Source organism: Anoplopoma fimbria, chromosome 11 (assembly GCF_027596085.1).
Source record: "Anoplopoma fimbria isolate UVic2021 breed Golden Eagle Sablefish chromosome 11, Afim_UVic_2022, whole genome shotgun sequence".
Lineage (NCBI taxonomy): Eukaryota > Metazoa > Chordata > Actinopteri > Perciformes > Anoplopomatidae > Anoplopoma > Anoplopoma fimbria.
Genome location: NC_072459.1, coordinates 20,742,718 through 20,757,879, shown reverse-complemented (window position 1 = coordinate 20,757,879; position 15,162 = coordinate 20,742,718). Strand labels below are relative to the sequence as shown.

At 42.9% G+C, this 15,162-nt stretch overlaps 1 protein-coding gene across 7 annotated transcripts in view; it reads right to left on the bottom strand.

Moving 5' to 3' along the window:
* Positions 1 to 3,047: 3,047 nt before the first annotated feature.
* Positions 3,048 to 15,162, bottom strand: part of nfixb (nuclear factor I/Xb) — a 141,014-nt gene continuing 128,899 nt past the window's right edge. For all 7 annotated transcript variants that reach the window (XM_054606848.1, XM_054606852.1, XM_054606853.1 and 4 more), the window contains 2 exons: positions 12,164 to 12,255; positions 3,048 to 9,281 (listed from right to left, as the gene is read on the bottom strand). In XM_054606848.1, coding sequence (XP_054462823.1) covers positions 12,184 to 12,255 — 72 coding nt within the window. In that variant the 3' untranslated portion in view covers positions 3,048 to 9,281; positions 12,164 to 12,183. The remainder of the gene's footprint in view (positions 9,282 to 12,163; positions 12,256 to 15,162) is intronic.

Here is a 15,162-nt window from a genome sequence, read left to right as displayed (position 1 = left end):
AGGGAAACCCAAACCAGCTGCTGAGAACATTCCATCTCTACACATAAAGGCCAAACTCCATCAACAAATAGATACAATGAAAGGATTTTTACAATAAAATCAGAAGACCTAAATAAGACATATAAATAGGTAATGGAAGAATTTGTGAACTCTTGAGAATTTGTGGCAGAACTTTAATCCAACTTCAAATCCACCATGTAATTGTGTACCTGGTTCTGTTCTAGCTAGCTAGTGCTCATATTTGACACCTTTAAAGTTGTCTGAAATAAATGTGTACATAAAAGAAAAGAGTTGGCAAAGATATTAGGAAACTGAACATCAAGAAGTAAATCTAAATGTTAATTTTAAGAATAAATCTCAAATTAGAGTACAATAATGTATTGTGTTCACCAGGTGGTCTCTAACTGTCCGCCGTTGTTCATCATTAAGAGTGACCCCTTCTTATATTACATATATCCTAGTCATTCAAACCCTTGAACATATAAAAATATAAGTAAATTCAGCTTTAAGAGAATAATCTACCTATGAGTAGGGCTGCTACTTCAAAAGGTACCCATTGGCTCTCAACATGTCGACAGCTGAGCTGGCGGCTAACGGTGCTAAAAGCTGTAACAGTGTAAAGAAATGGCAACAATGCCGACAGAGCTAACAGTGTTTACCTGGGCGAGAACCAAAGAGTTGGTGCCATATTTCTCCAACGGCGCTGTCTGTCGGCATGGCGTTATCAGCTGTAACCGCAGTATGAGTGCAGAGCAGAGCGGCGGCCGTGAGCCAACCGGTGTTCACGTGCTTTAAAAAGAGGAGAGCGGCCGGGCCGGCTATGTCTACGAAGATTGAAGAAGCTCGGATTACAACACACACAGAGGGAGAGCGACTTCATTCTTTGCTCAGTTAAACACGACTCCACTTTATCTTTACATCGATAATAGTTGTTTGCTGCTATATTAGAATGTCGTATATTGCATCTTTAATCCAGCAATTGAGCTCAACTAGTCGAAGGTCACAATTCACCACAAACCACATAACAAAAAGAGGTATCTATGCAGTTTATCATCCCCCATAAAAAGAAAAAAATTCTGATGAATTGGTAAATTCCCTCCTTGAATAATAACTGATAATTGTTTTAATAAACAGCATTTTTAAGTTGGTTAGAATACAAACACATTCGAAAATATAGTGAGAAATTGCTCTGGATTGTCAGCCATTTCCTTTAAAATTAAGAATAATCTATTAATAAGAAGGAAGACTGATTTGTGTGATGCTGACAAACGACCGAGGAAGGTTAAGAGTTCTCAGGTCAGTCCTGAGGGCTGGTCAGTCATTTTGCATCAACATGGAGGCAATGAAAACAGATCCAGGATCCTGAAATTCCTTTCACCTGACACACGTTTCCTTACACAGCGGGTAAAATAAGTATTGAACACGTCACCATTTTTCTCAGTAAATATATTTCTAAAGGTCCTATTGACATGACATTTTCACCAGATGTCAGTAACAACCCAAGTAATCCATACATACAAAGAAAACCAAATGAGTAAGTTCAGAAATTAAGTTATGTGTAATAAAATGGAATGACACAGGGGAAAAGTATTTAATACTTCGTACAAAAGCCTTTGTTGGTAATGACAGCTTCAAGACGCCTCCTGTATGGAGAAACTAGTCGCATGCATTGCTCAGGTGTGATTTTGGCCCATTCTTCCACACAAACAGTCTTCAAATCTTGAAGGTTCCGTGGGCCTCTTCTATGAACGCTGATCTTTAGTTCTTTGCATAGATTTTCTATTGGATTCAAGTCAGGTGATTGGCTGGGCCATTCTAGCAGCGTGGCCAGTTTATGGTGAAATTATGTTCTTTCCACTTTATTATGGCCCCAACAGTGCTCACTGGAACATTCAGAAGTTTAGAAATCCTTCTGTAACCAATGCCATCAGTATGTTTTGCAACAATAAGGTTGTGAAGGTCTTGAGAGAGCTCTTTGCTTTTACCCATCATGAGATGTTTCTTGTGTGACACCTTGGTAATGAGACACCTTTTTATAGGCCATCAGTTGGGACTGAACCAGCTGATATTAATTTGCACTGACAAGGGGCAGGATTGCTTTCTAATGACTGATAGATTTCAGCTGGTGTCTTGGCTTTCCATGCCTTTTTGCACCTCCCTTTCTTCATGTGTTCAATACTTTTTCCCTGTGTCATTCCATTTTATTACACATAACTTAATTTCTGAACTTATTTGTTTGGTTTTCTTTGTATGTATGGATTACTTGGGTTGTTACCGACTTCTGGTGAAAATGTCATGTCAATAGCACCTTTAGAAATATATTTACTGAGAAAAATGGTGACGTGTCCAATACTTATTTTACCTGGAGTATATGCACCTCTAGCTGATTTGCCAAGAACAAGTAGAGAAGAAGAAGATAACAAAGTGGATGCTTGTCTTTGAAGGGAGGTTGTACGAGCGGATCTGCCGTTACCCACATGTATATAATTTAGTCTTTAAAAGGAATACAAAGACAAGAATGGCTTTGGCCTCCTGGCAAACAATGTTATGGTGCATATAGAAAGCTACGTGGTGACGGATTTTTGGAGGCCAACCCTGTAAATCAGCATCGTCGGGTCAGTTACGACATTTCATGTCAATGGCACCTTTAGAAATATATTTACTGAGAAAAATGGTGACGTGTTCAATACTTATTTTACCCGCTGTATATAACAAAGACATACAGTATAATACTAGAGACAATAACACTGTGTACAAACAACCCACTGCAGCACATAAAGTGGTTAAAACTAGCTCTCTCAGCTACAACAATAAAATGTATAATAAAAGAATGAATACTTTTACTTTCATTATCTTAGGTGCTTGTTTAAAGGCAGGACTTTTCCTTGTACTAGTACGAATACTTTTACATCTGCACTTTTTTACCCAAGTAAAGGCTCTTCTTCCATCACTGCCCCTGGAGCACGGCCATGTTTGAGACACAGCTGCTTGTCCACCACTGAAACGACACGGTAATAATCACAGGCGAGATGGGCGGGATACAGCCAAGAACATCCTTTTATTCAATCAAGTAAAGGTGTTGCTCTTTTCAAACTGTTTTTTTTTCTTTTATTATTATTATGGAAAAGAAACTGTAATTAACACATGCATTTCACCATGGGCTCTGGGGGGTGTGTGTCTGATGGAGGAGGAGGAGGAGGAGGAGCACTTGTAGAGGGAGGAGGAGGGCCGAGGCTGGCCAGGGGGGCTCAGTCTACACTAAACACGGCCCAGCATCCTACAAAAACGTGTTCAAAACAAACAAAGAAAATTTCAAAAAAATAATAAATTTCAAAATAAAACAGCGGACGGTTCGGCCACAAGGTTCGACTGGGCTCTCTGAACGGTGCAGGGGCAGAAACACACACACACACACACACACACACACACACACACACACACACACACACACACACACACACACTGCCCCGTGCAACCTGTTCGTCTCTGCTATGGCTTCTCAAACTGTGGCGCTTTCACTTATCAAAGGCTTGATTGATTGATTGATTATACTGCTGCTGGCTTCATTTGCATGATGAAGAAAAAAAAAAAAAGTTGCATATATATATAATTTTTTTTAATTTTCTTAGCTGGACAAAAATCTGTAAAAATCGCTTGATTTTGCTGGTGGAATTTCCCCGGTGCTTTTCTCTAGAAAGCACCAACTAGTTTTTTATTTTATTTCGTAGGCCTTTTTTGGAAACGTTCCGCTTTGGTCAATCAGAGGCTGCGGTTCGGATGCGTGACGTCTCTCGTGATTGTGCTAAACCTGAGCCCTTCAGTCTCCGTGCTGTGGAACCGGTCCGCTTATAAGGTGCTTCTAGTCCTTAAAAAAAAAGTTCTTAAAAAAGTTTAAATAAAAAAAAAAGAAATTGCTGGTCACAATCAACCACTAAAAAAGGTGCTTAATTGAAGTTCTCAACGCAGTAACAATGACAAAAAAAAAGAATCATAATCCAAATTCAATTATAAAAAAAATAAATAGATAGAAACAAGGACGAATAAACCTGCCTAAACTAGCAATACTACTGGTCATCTACCTCTCTAACAGCCGAAACCCAAAACGTTCCCTTGAGTGCTCTCCTCCTGCCCACGGATCCGCTCCCCTGGGAGGGAGAGGGACTATTTCTTTGCTCCGCCACCGTCCTCAGCACAGCCCAGAGCCCCGTGGTGTAACTTGTTCACTTACATTAGCTGTTGAATGGAGAAGCTGAAGAAGATGGGTATGGTAATACAATGTGAAAGCGTACAGACAAGAATAACATGTGAGCTAACTGCATTCTGCTCAGACAAAAAAAAACAACTTTGCGTATTCTTTTTTTTTCCAACCCCGCCGTTCAGAGAAAGGGAGAAAGGAAGGGAAGGGAGGAAGGGAAGGGGGTTACGCGGCTACAGACTACTCCAGTGTCCGAGATAGACAGAAGACAAGATTACGGAGGAAGAGAAGCAAGACAGAAAATATCTTTTTTTTTTTCGTTTTTTTTTATGCTTTTCTTAATTATTCAACAATAAAAAGAGGAACTAAATCACACCAAATTTCCTTTAGTACTATGTATACTGCTTGTAAAAAGCTCCAAGAAGAGGAAGAGAAAGATATAGAAGGATGAAGGAGGGGGACGTTTTTTGTTTTTTTTGTTTGTTTCTTTCGAGATGGGCACTCAGGATTACAAGATGGAAATCTGTGAACAAAAGGCACTTCTTAGGGACAACCTTTAAGATGCTCTGAGTCTATAACACTACGTCACCAAACATATATTTATAATCATTTACAGTGGGAGATTCGGTGGGGGAGGGAGGGAGGAGAAGGGGTTCACTTGAATCGATGACGATACGGGTCAGAGGTCACTGATTCCCTCTCCCTGAGGCCAACTGGACATCTTACACCAAAAACGGAATCAGACCAGCTATTGTATTCATTGTTTTTCTTTAGATCCATAATTGTGCATCTCCCAAATTTGGGAAGATCTTGTCTTTTGTCCCGCACTAGGATTACTTGTGTTAGACACAAGATTTTTGTTTTTATGCTATGGATTTTTATTTTTTGGGGGGGGAATGCATTTTGTAACAACAATCTTTTTTAAAAACAATGAACCCCTCCCCCTCGGTAAATACAAAAAAAAAAAAAGAGAAATAGAATAATGCATGTTTTCCTAAAATTTGCTTTTATGATAACACTTAATTTTTTTTGTTTATTACTATTTATGTATAATAGATTGACTGTACTTTATTCTTTACGAAAGCACCAGGTGATATATATTTTTTTTTACGAGTTGCAAAATTGTTCCTTCAGCCCTCCCACATTTTGAAAACAAAATCAATAGAAATGAAAAAAAAAAAATCTTTAAAAAAAGAGTGATAAACAGAAGGAGAAAAAAAAACAAAAAAAACAACAATAAAAGGAAATTTAAAAAAAAATTCCTCAAACTTACTTACAAAGACTTGGATATTTTTCTCGCCGCCCTCGTATTTAGAGTCCCGGAGCATGTGGACTTGAAAAAAAATAAAAAATAAAACACAACAAAAGAAAAAACAACCTTAGAGGGTTTTTTTCCCTCTTTTCTCATGAAACCCTCACAACAATCGCTAACAAACAAACACAATTCCTCTACCAAGGCATTGCACATGGCTCAATCGACATACATCATTTAGTTTCAAGAACAATACTTCCCATCAAAACAAGAAAGAAAACAAGAAAACCTAATCTTTTTTTATTATCATCCTCAACTACATTATCATCACCGTCTATGTATCTATTGTCGTGTTTGCCATGGGCTTTCCTTTACGTCTTTTAAGGTGGGGTTAGAGGCTGGTACTTTAGGTGGGTTTTCTGAGATGCATCCTATGAGTGCGCCATGCTTCAAAAAATAACTAGACTGCCACAGAGCTTATCTTGCAAATAAAACAAAAAAAAAATGTATATTTCTATAAATATATATGTGTATTATATATAAAGATGCTTGCGATTATCTAGTGAGCTGTCGCCGTTTCTTTTCCTCCCTCTCCAGACATAACATTTTTTTTTTTTTTCACCATTCGCTATAGCTTATATGTGAGAAAAAAAGAACCTGAATTCATGTTTGACAAATTGCATAATGGGAATACAGAGGCACTTCCATAGACTAGAAAAAGAAATCGCGGAGCTGGTTCTCTCTCTCTCGGTTGGCCAACTATGTCGTGTTTCCCTGCAGTGAAGAACATGGCCAGGCAGTCCAGTTATTTTGTGAGGTTGGATGGGTGGGGTTTTAAACTTTTGATGGGAAAGAATCAACGGGCTGATGGCGCAAAAACGATTAAAAGCATAAAAGGCCTCCTCAGATTGTCTGTTTTTATATTTATTTTAAGACTTCCCTTTGAATTCAGTCGTGTGTGGGGGGTGGGGGGTAATAGTGGTCGGTGAGTTTAAAATGGGGCGATCTGTGCTCTGCAAGTGTTATTCCATCCCAGTGATATACATCCACTGGTTTGAAAAAAAACCCACTTAAATGGTGGTCAATTTAATTCTTATGAAAAACTCAAGGTTGGCTGGTACGATTGTTTTAGTGCAGTTTTTGATCATCAAGGGCTCATCGATTCACAATATCAAAGGGGGGACTGCTGGTGTGTGTGTGTGTGTGTGTGTGTGTGTGTTGGGGGCATAACCATAGCAAGATATCCTTTACCTGATCCTGTGCACCAAAACAAAAACAAAAACAACGTGGGTGATCGTCCTACTGCCGGCCTTAGAGGCCCCCTCGGATACAGCCGGATATGTCACATATTCATTTTGCTCCGCAGTGTGGCCTCTCTGCTCTTGGAGCAGCGGCCCGTCTGGGAGTGTAAACAACAGGGTAAACTTTAGGGAGACTCCGGGTCCCATCTTCAGCAACCTTCCCCTCCTCGCTTCTGTTTTTTTTTTCTTCTTTTTTTTTCTATCACTCATGTATCGCCACCATCGCCAGTGGCTGTACCTGGGCCAAATAGTAGACGAGGCTAGTTGGGGTTTTATTTCTATTTGAGCTTTTCTGTTGACCTGTATGGTTCAGCAGGTATGTTTGTGATTGTCAAAAATCCTGCATTGTGTGGTCCTCCAAGTACAGTAGGTCGCAAATTGGTTAATCTGGCACTGAGAACAAAAGAACCAGTTTGACATTGTGGAAAACAAGCTTCATCGTTTTTTGTAGCTGAGCTTTAGACAAGAAGATCGACACCACTCTCATTTCTGTCCATTAAAGATGAACCTATTGCAAGCAGCCATTTAGCTTAGCTTAGCACAAAGACTGGAACCGTGGGGTAGGGGGAGACTGTCCAAAGGAAACAACTCTACCTACAAGCACCTCTAAGGTTACCTTTGCAGGGCAGCTGCTCTCATGATTTCATAAGATCACACGGGAACAGCTGGATCACTTATCACACAAAAATCCATCTTGTTCAAAACAATAATGGCGGCTCCTAAAGATGTTGGCTTAGATGCTACAGTAGCATCAGTCATTGGGGAGAATTTCTTCATTGAAAGAAGAGCAACAAACAAACTCCCGACTCGCTTCGGTAAGGATTGACAGCTAGTTCATCCAATCACCTGCAAAGTATTTTTTTTGAAACTGCTTTTTTCCCCCAATCAGTATTCAATGACGGCTTCTTAGATGGTTTGGTGTAACCATCTAAGAAGCTAATTGGCTGCTTGCAGTATCTGCTTATTTCATGCATATACTTGAGAGTGGCATCAATGTACTCGTCTAACTCTCGGCAATAAAAAGAAAAACAAAGAAAAAAGCGAATTTCCCCCAAGAAACGTCAAACCTCGTCTTTACGTTTTGGCATGTACTATTTGGTCCAGGTCAGCTGACCACCCTGTCTACACCGCTTCAACATCCCGCTGTGTTTCTCTATAAGGTGCTGTCATTCAAATACAAAACAATTATAAAATAGTACAAATCCAAAAAGGAATAAATTCAAATAAGAGAACACACAAGAGATAACAAAATCAATCATCTACATCACAAGAGGGCAAAAGGGGGGAACCAATAGCTGCTGTCCGTATTCGTGACAACTGTCAATTATGATGTGCTCACACGTTGTGATGTTTGGATATCTAATCAAATAGGTAGAGTGAGTTCACTGGACTTATTGTGTTTGCATATCAAATGGAAAAGAAAAGAACACAACACCACCACCTATGAATACTACAATCTAAAAATGTCCGACTGGGCAAAAGTGTGCGTGTTGTCAATTGTACCACAAGCGCTGTGGTTGGGCACAGATTGTGCTAGTGTGTGTGTGTGTGTGTGTGTGTCGCGCAGGGGAAGGGTGTGTGAGAATGAGCGGAGGCCAAATGATTTGTCAAACTGAACGACGGGGGGGGGTCGAGGACACGCAGAGGCTCCTTGCCATCTTGTTTTTTTCCTCGTTTAAACTGTTTTTAATAGGCAAGTCTGGTTCACCTACCATGCCCTGTAGGTAAATAGTGCACATCGTTAAGATTAGTGTTAATTGATTCAAGCTTTCTAGTGCAACCCTCAATCAAGATATGTTTTGGCATGGTCTCTCTCTAGTTAGTAGTAGGCTAAAAAGGGACTTTGTGGAGTCTTTCAGACGGAGAGGAAACATCATTGGTCAATTTGATTTAGTTTTGGGGTGATGACGGACATCACAGGAGCTCGGACTGCAGCTTTCATTGGAAACCAAATAGAGTCTTTGATTTGATCAAGGCTGCGGATTCAATGCGGGTGTAGCTTAAATGTGTGAAAAAACATTTTTGTTTTTGTTGCGACAGTTGATTCATTCATTACACAATGCGTCCTCACGAAGTAGGAGAAGTTGGCCGCTTTCCTCCTCTTCAGGGTTCCTCCTGCGTTGCTGCTGGTTCGGTGTTTTGTTTTTTGAAGGAGAGAGCTGCTTGCTGCCGTTTGTCCCCTTTACCCCTTCCGTATCCTGGCGTCCTCTTCGTCCGTCCTTTCATCTTTTCCATCGATCCGTCTTTTCGCTCAAAAAACAAACAAAAAAAAAAACAGGTCCTCACCTCTGACTGGAGAAATGAGTCCAGAGTTCCTCTAAAAAAGCGTAGTGCTGCTGTAGTTTCTCCTGCGTTCCTTGGGTGTGTTTTCGTGTCGGGGTGAGACGTGCTGTCGGGGGCCGGTCGGTGGGTGGAGTTGGTTGGAGGACGACTGATATCCTGCGGGCTGGTTTCTCTGCTTTTTCTATTTCCGATTGTAAAGAAAGAACTCTAGTTGCTGGTTTGTGCACAGATCTTGTCAGAGGAACCAAGACTGGAAAAGAAAAAGGGGAAGATGGGGGGGAGAGATCATGTTAGTATCAAAACCAGTAAAATGTTTGTAAATGTTCACACAAGTGGTGGACAAAATGATGAAAACATCTGAAAACACCTGCCTTTATTTCTACTTTACTTAGCTTTTTTCTCTTGACACTGTTGTACTAATACTACGTTTATCGTCGAGGTTGTAACCGTTGGTGGTGTCGTGCTGGACTTCATTATATTGAGTATGTTTCTGATATTTTGTAATCAGGAGCTAAGGATATTGAAAACTAACTTCCATATAACTTGTACAGGCGTGTATCTGGCAATTTTGCCATAAAGCTTGACAAAAGTGAGACATTCATGTTCCCCAGAGGATTCATCTTCTGGGGAACATGAATGTCTGTACAGCATTTTCTTATAATGTATTGCATAGTTGTCCAGAAAAAACGCAACGTCCCGGGTTCAATTAAGTGTCCTCTGTCAAATAGAGGCAAACATATATAGACATATGAAGTATATCAGAAGTCACTGATGGAGGCAGCCCTCTGAAACCATTGTTCTGTAACTTATCTTTGTTATTTTGTCCCTGAAAACGACTTTTGGCCACTAGCGGTTCCTACAGTTCAGAATAGTGACAGCCCAGCCACTAACATCTACTCTGTCCATTTCTGGAGCGAAGTACGCCATGTCTCCAACTTGGCCCGAGCAGCGAATGGCCACTAATGGCATCGTGGGGGGTTGGGGGGGCAATAACCTCCGCCCTCTTCACGTTTGGGTCTCTCCCGCTCGGCGTGAGCTGGGAGCAGAAAGCGGGTCATCGTAGTTGGCTGCCCTGCTTGGCCTGCGGGATCTGGCGCCGCCTGCTAGTGCGCCAACATTCTACTAGTCGAGCCTTGGAAACTCCACGAGCCTCCGGGGAGGCGGCCTTTTGTTTTGTTTGACTCTAACAGGTCGCATGACTACCCCCCTTCTGCCTCCTGCCCTTCTCAGCTACCATACTCCCCTGGGCACTGTCCCAGCAGGCCTTGGGCATTGTAACTTCTCCCTTCTTAGTTACTCTCCCTCTCTCTCTCTCTCTCCTTCACACACAAACACACACACAATCCATCTATCTCCCATGAAACACTCCCACTAAATCCTTGGCAGCAGACAGTGACCAGCCTCTTTTCTTTCCTGCACCCCCCCTCATCTCAAATTCAAGATCAACTGGCTATGACATCATGTCTGGTTGCTGGGGGTAACGAGACGGCCGGGACGTGACTTCTGCCGGGGGCCGAAACTCTGTCCGCTCCCTCCATCTCCCCTCCTGTGCTGCCCCCGTCGGTGTCTCGTTTCCCCAGCCTTCTCCCACCCTGATCGCAGTGTTTCACATCTGCCACTAGAGGGCACACAGAGCCCACTGTTGTCAGTGTGTAGAGAGAGAGAGCTCCTCTGGCCCCATCCCGGAGTCACCACATACACACTTGCTGACACACTCTTTTGTCTGGTGATCTATCATGTCTTTTAGTGGCTCATCAATCTTTTTCTGGGAGGCACATGCAAACTATTAATGCTGTGTGTTTTGGCTCTGCCTCCAAAAGTAAAACCAGACTTTATGTCGCGCTCAGTGCCGAGCATCAATGAGCGGATTTAGAGAAAGCATAGAGGGGCAGAAAGTATGTAGATACTCCATATTGTTGTGGTGTCGGGCTATTTTTCATGGTTTCGGTCGGTAGCTTGCTTCCAACTTTGTGGGGCAGTTTGAGGAGAACGTTGTTCATCCTGTTTCAACACGATATGCCCCCCGTGGATCTCTGACAGGCCTTATCATCCAAAATCAGAGTCCAACTTCAATGTGACACTCTTGCGGCTGAATGGGTGGCGAATCCCTGCAGCCGGGTTCAGAAATCTGTTGGAAAGCCCGAAACCAGAAGAGCGGTGACGGAAACCCGTAAGTTTTTGGAACAAGATGTTCCACGATCACATACACGTAATGTAACGTAATGTAACATACTGATGTCTGGGGTGTCCGCCTACTTTTGGTCACATAGTGTTTTAAGTTGTGTATGACATACCAGGGCAGAAAAAAATATCTATTCAAAGTGAAGAGTGAAGGCATGTGAGTAACTATGAAGGCAGCGGTTCGAGGAGAGTGAAGAAAAGTGGTGCAGGGAAAGAAGATATAGTTTGGAACAGAGAGAATGAGAGAGAGAAAGGGGAATAACGTGTGGAGGGGCAGGGGGGGAAAATGGAGAGGGAAGAAAAGTGAGAGGGGCCGAGAAACAAGGGAGGGGATCGGCAGAGCGGTTTCAGATGGTTTCCATGTGTTCCGGAGCGGAGCGGAGCTGAGCTGGCTCCAGGTGGGTGTGGTTGGATGCTAATGAGAAAAGTAGCAGTGGTAATGGAGGAGGCACATGAACGAGGCGGGGAGCGGGTGAAGGGAAGGGAATGGAGAAGGTGAAAGAGGGAGAAAGTTCGTGGCAGAGCGAGGAAAAGAGGGATGCTGAGAAGAAAGAGGGAGGGAGGGGGGGGGCAGAGGGGGAGGAGGACGAAGATGAAAAAAAAAGGGAAAGTGAAGAGGGAAAAAGTGGGAGTTAGCAAGGAGAGGGAGTGAAAAAAGGCAGCGAAGGAGAAGGCCTGAGGCTCCATATGCGCCAAATAAACAGACCAGCACATATGGTAAATCGCGCACGTACAGTGAAATACAGATGTACGAATGCACGCGTTGACGGTGCGCTGTGGGACGGTGTGAGAGGAGAGGCAACAGGAAACACAGCAGCAGATTTCAGGGATTGCGGGAATAAGAAATATTTTGGCCAACGTCCACACGGTTAACAAGTGAGTTCGACCAGAAATCACGGCTCCAAAACAGACGAGCTTCCCTCGCCCCCTCCCAGTGTCCCAGACTCCTACCTGTGTCTGCTGCGGGATGTTCAGAAAGTTGTTGTCCCGTGATCCGATGCCGACAAACCTGTTGGGAGCTGTGGCGCCTGGCGTGGAGTATGCTGGAGAAACAAAAGAGGACCAAATGGAGGCGTCAGCGCATTGCACGACGGCAGCTGGCAATTTTAAAAGTAATAGTTTACATTCTGGGAGATATGCATATTCACTTTCTTACCAAAAGCTGGATGAGACGATTGATATGTCTCTAATGTCTGCACGGCGAACACAACGCTACCGCTAGCAGCCTATTAGCTTAGCACAAAGAGGGGGGGTAGCTAGCCTGGCTTTGTCAGACGCTAACAAAATCTGCCTCCCAGCACCTCTAGAAATCACCAATCAATACGTTATAAAATTTGCTTAATTGGTACAAAAACAATATGTAAAAAAGTTTTCACACATTTAGGTATTTGTACAAATTAAACAAACCAGATATATCGTGGGAATCAGTTAGCTAGTAGGTTGATGTTGTTATCTTTAAAGACAGAGCCAGGCTAGCTCTTTCCCACTGCTTCCAGTCTTAATGCTAAGCTAAGAGGCGGCTGGCTGTAGCTTTATTTCTATTACACAGTTACTAGAGCCAAGAAATATGTCAAACTATTGCCCTAACATGTAAAAAGTATACCCTTAACCCACTGGTTCGCTGTTGTATACCAAAAAAACAGATAAATCAGTTTAGAACTACGGAAAAGTATTTAATTTAGGTCATCAAAACTCCACACAGAAGTCTGCCAAAAACTGGTGTGCAAACTTAGATCTCCCCGAGTGATTAAATCCTGTTGATAAACTCAGCTGGAAGTGATTGAGCGCACCAGATCCTGACATTGAGGATCAGTCAGGGACATTTAAAAACCCCACTGGCATCAAAGCTTCTGACAAATTTAGGGCAGTCTGAAACACCCTACGGACTCCAGCATCTTAATCTCACCCAGGGATTCAGGATGCAGTGTGCAGACTTGTGTTTGTGCGGAGGAAAGTGAGGGGAGGACAAGAAGGAGAGAGACAGAGTGAACGATAATTTGGAGATTTATGTGTATGGACATGTACAGTATACGTCCATGTGTTTCTAAGAATTGGAATAACATACATAAGACATAAAAAGACTTTGAGACGCTGACTTGGGGGGTAAAACGAAAACACTAAATTTGAAGGAAAGCTTAAAAAACAAATGAAAAGTGCTCCATCCAGTGCCCCTCCTATCACAGGTGAGGAAAACAAATGTGTTGCGAGAAAACCCGACGCTTGGACTGACACCCCATCATCTAAAAGACACACACTATTCTGATTAACAATCACCAAGCAAAGAAAAAAATCCTAACTAGAAACTTAAATCAGCTCAACCAAAAACTAGTATGACTACATTTTTTTTCTTCCAATGTACCAATTTCTACCAGAATGTTTTGGAGTCCATTTAAATTAACTGCCCTAAATTTGTGCTCGTAACAAGTTAAGAATCAATAAATAATCCCAAATGTATTGGTTTGCTAATGAGTGCATCAAGGGATGAAAGGAGGATTCAGAAGGAGAAGAACTGGGTTGGTGGTGCGACTTCCACACCAGACAACGCAGGGGGGGGCTCAACATGTAGAGCCGCTCAAACTGAAGGGACCTAATACAGAACCCTGATGAACACCTTGGGAGTCCATTATTAAAGACGTGTCTAACCAGACCTCTGGTGGCCTTCATCTACTCTGAGCCCCACAGTATATCCTGTGCTGGCTTCCGTAGCCTTCCAAGGGTTAAAGGAGGTGAGATGTTGGATTACACAGGAACAATGACGGCAGTGAAGTTGGAGGAAGAACAATGGCAGGGGTCTTTTCACTGGAGAGGGTTGGAGGGGTTCAGATTTAGTTTGTTGCTGGTTTGGTTTCGAGAACGGTCTCTGCGGGGGTCACTTACACGGAGATGCGGGCGAGGAGAGTCCGCCGTCAGGGGGCGTGCTGTTGGGTTTAGAGTCGGGCATGGGGAGGGGCACTGGGCGGGCCACTGGGGGAGGTGGAGGCAGCAAGAAGGAGCCTGGCATTTTGCTCTGGCCGCTCCCGTTTGGCTGCAGACGACACAAACAGGGTCAGGAGGGACGACATGCGACAATCCGCAGACACGGAATGAAAAGGAGGACGCAGCTCGGGAGGCCAGGTCCCAAAAAAATATCCATGACGGAAGGGGTGGGAGGGGGAGGCGATGGTGGAAGGAGGGAGAGGAGGTGGTGGGAAACAACAACCAAAGGAATGATGTATGTGGACGGCATCTTTTATGGAGGTGTGAAAAAAATAATAATCACCACAGGAGTGGAAGCTGGAGCTTGAGGTGAGCGGTTCCACTGGGAGGTGGTGGTCCGTGGTGGGGTGGAGAAGGGAGGTGAGCAAATTATTGACTGGGTTCGCTCCAGAAGATGGCAAGAAATCAAAAACCATGGGAGAATACTCGTCTACACAAGCACAACACCACCAACGATTACCAGCACCAAACAACCAAAACTCCCAACTAAAATCGTAAAGGCTAGAGATGGAAACAGAAACACGATGACAACACAGGGCGGGTATGCTGGACTGAAGTGAGCCGTGACTGATTCACTCTCGTGCGGATGGTTGTAACTTCTGAGGGGTTGGGTGGAGCAAAAAAACTTAAATCAAAGGGGGGAGGAGGAGGAACGTTGGGGTCTGAAACAGCAAACGGCAAAATGACATCGACAAGACAATACAAAGATTTGTGGACCAGCTGAGTAAACAGATGTCTAGTGTGTTCACTTGTGTTGTGTGAAGTGTATTTCTGTGAGTTTCTCTATATCGTATGTAGACAGACAACACCATATAATAAGCTTTTGGCACTGTGGGCACTAATAGTGATGATATTCATGTATTATAGTAATATTGCAAAATTAAATAAGATAATTATAAAAAGTACCAATAGCATTGGAATATTTTACTTTGGAAACCATCTGTTTGCTGGTTTAATTCCCCTTAATGAAATTT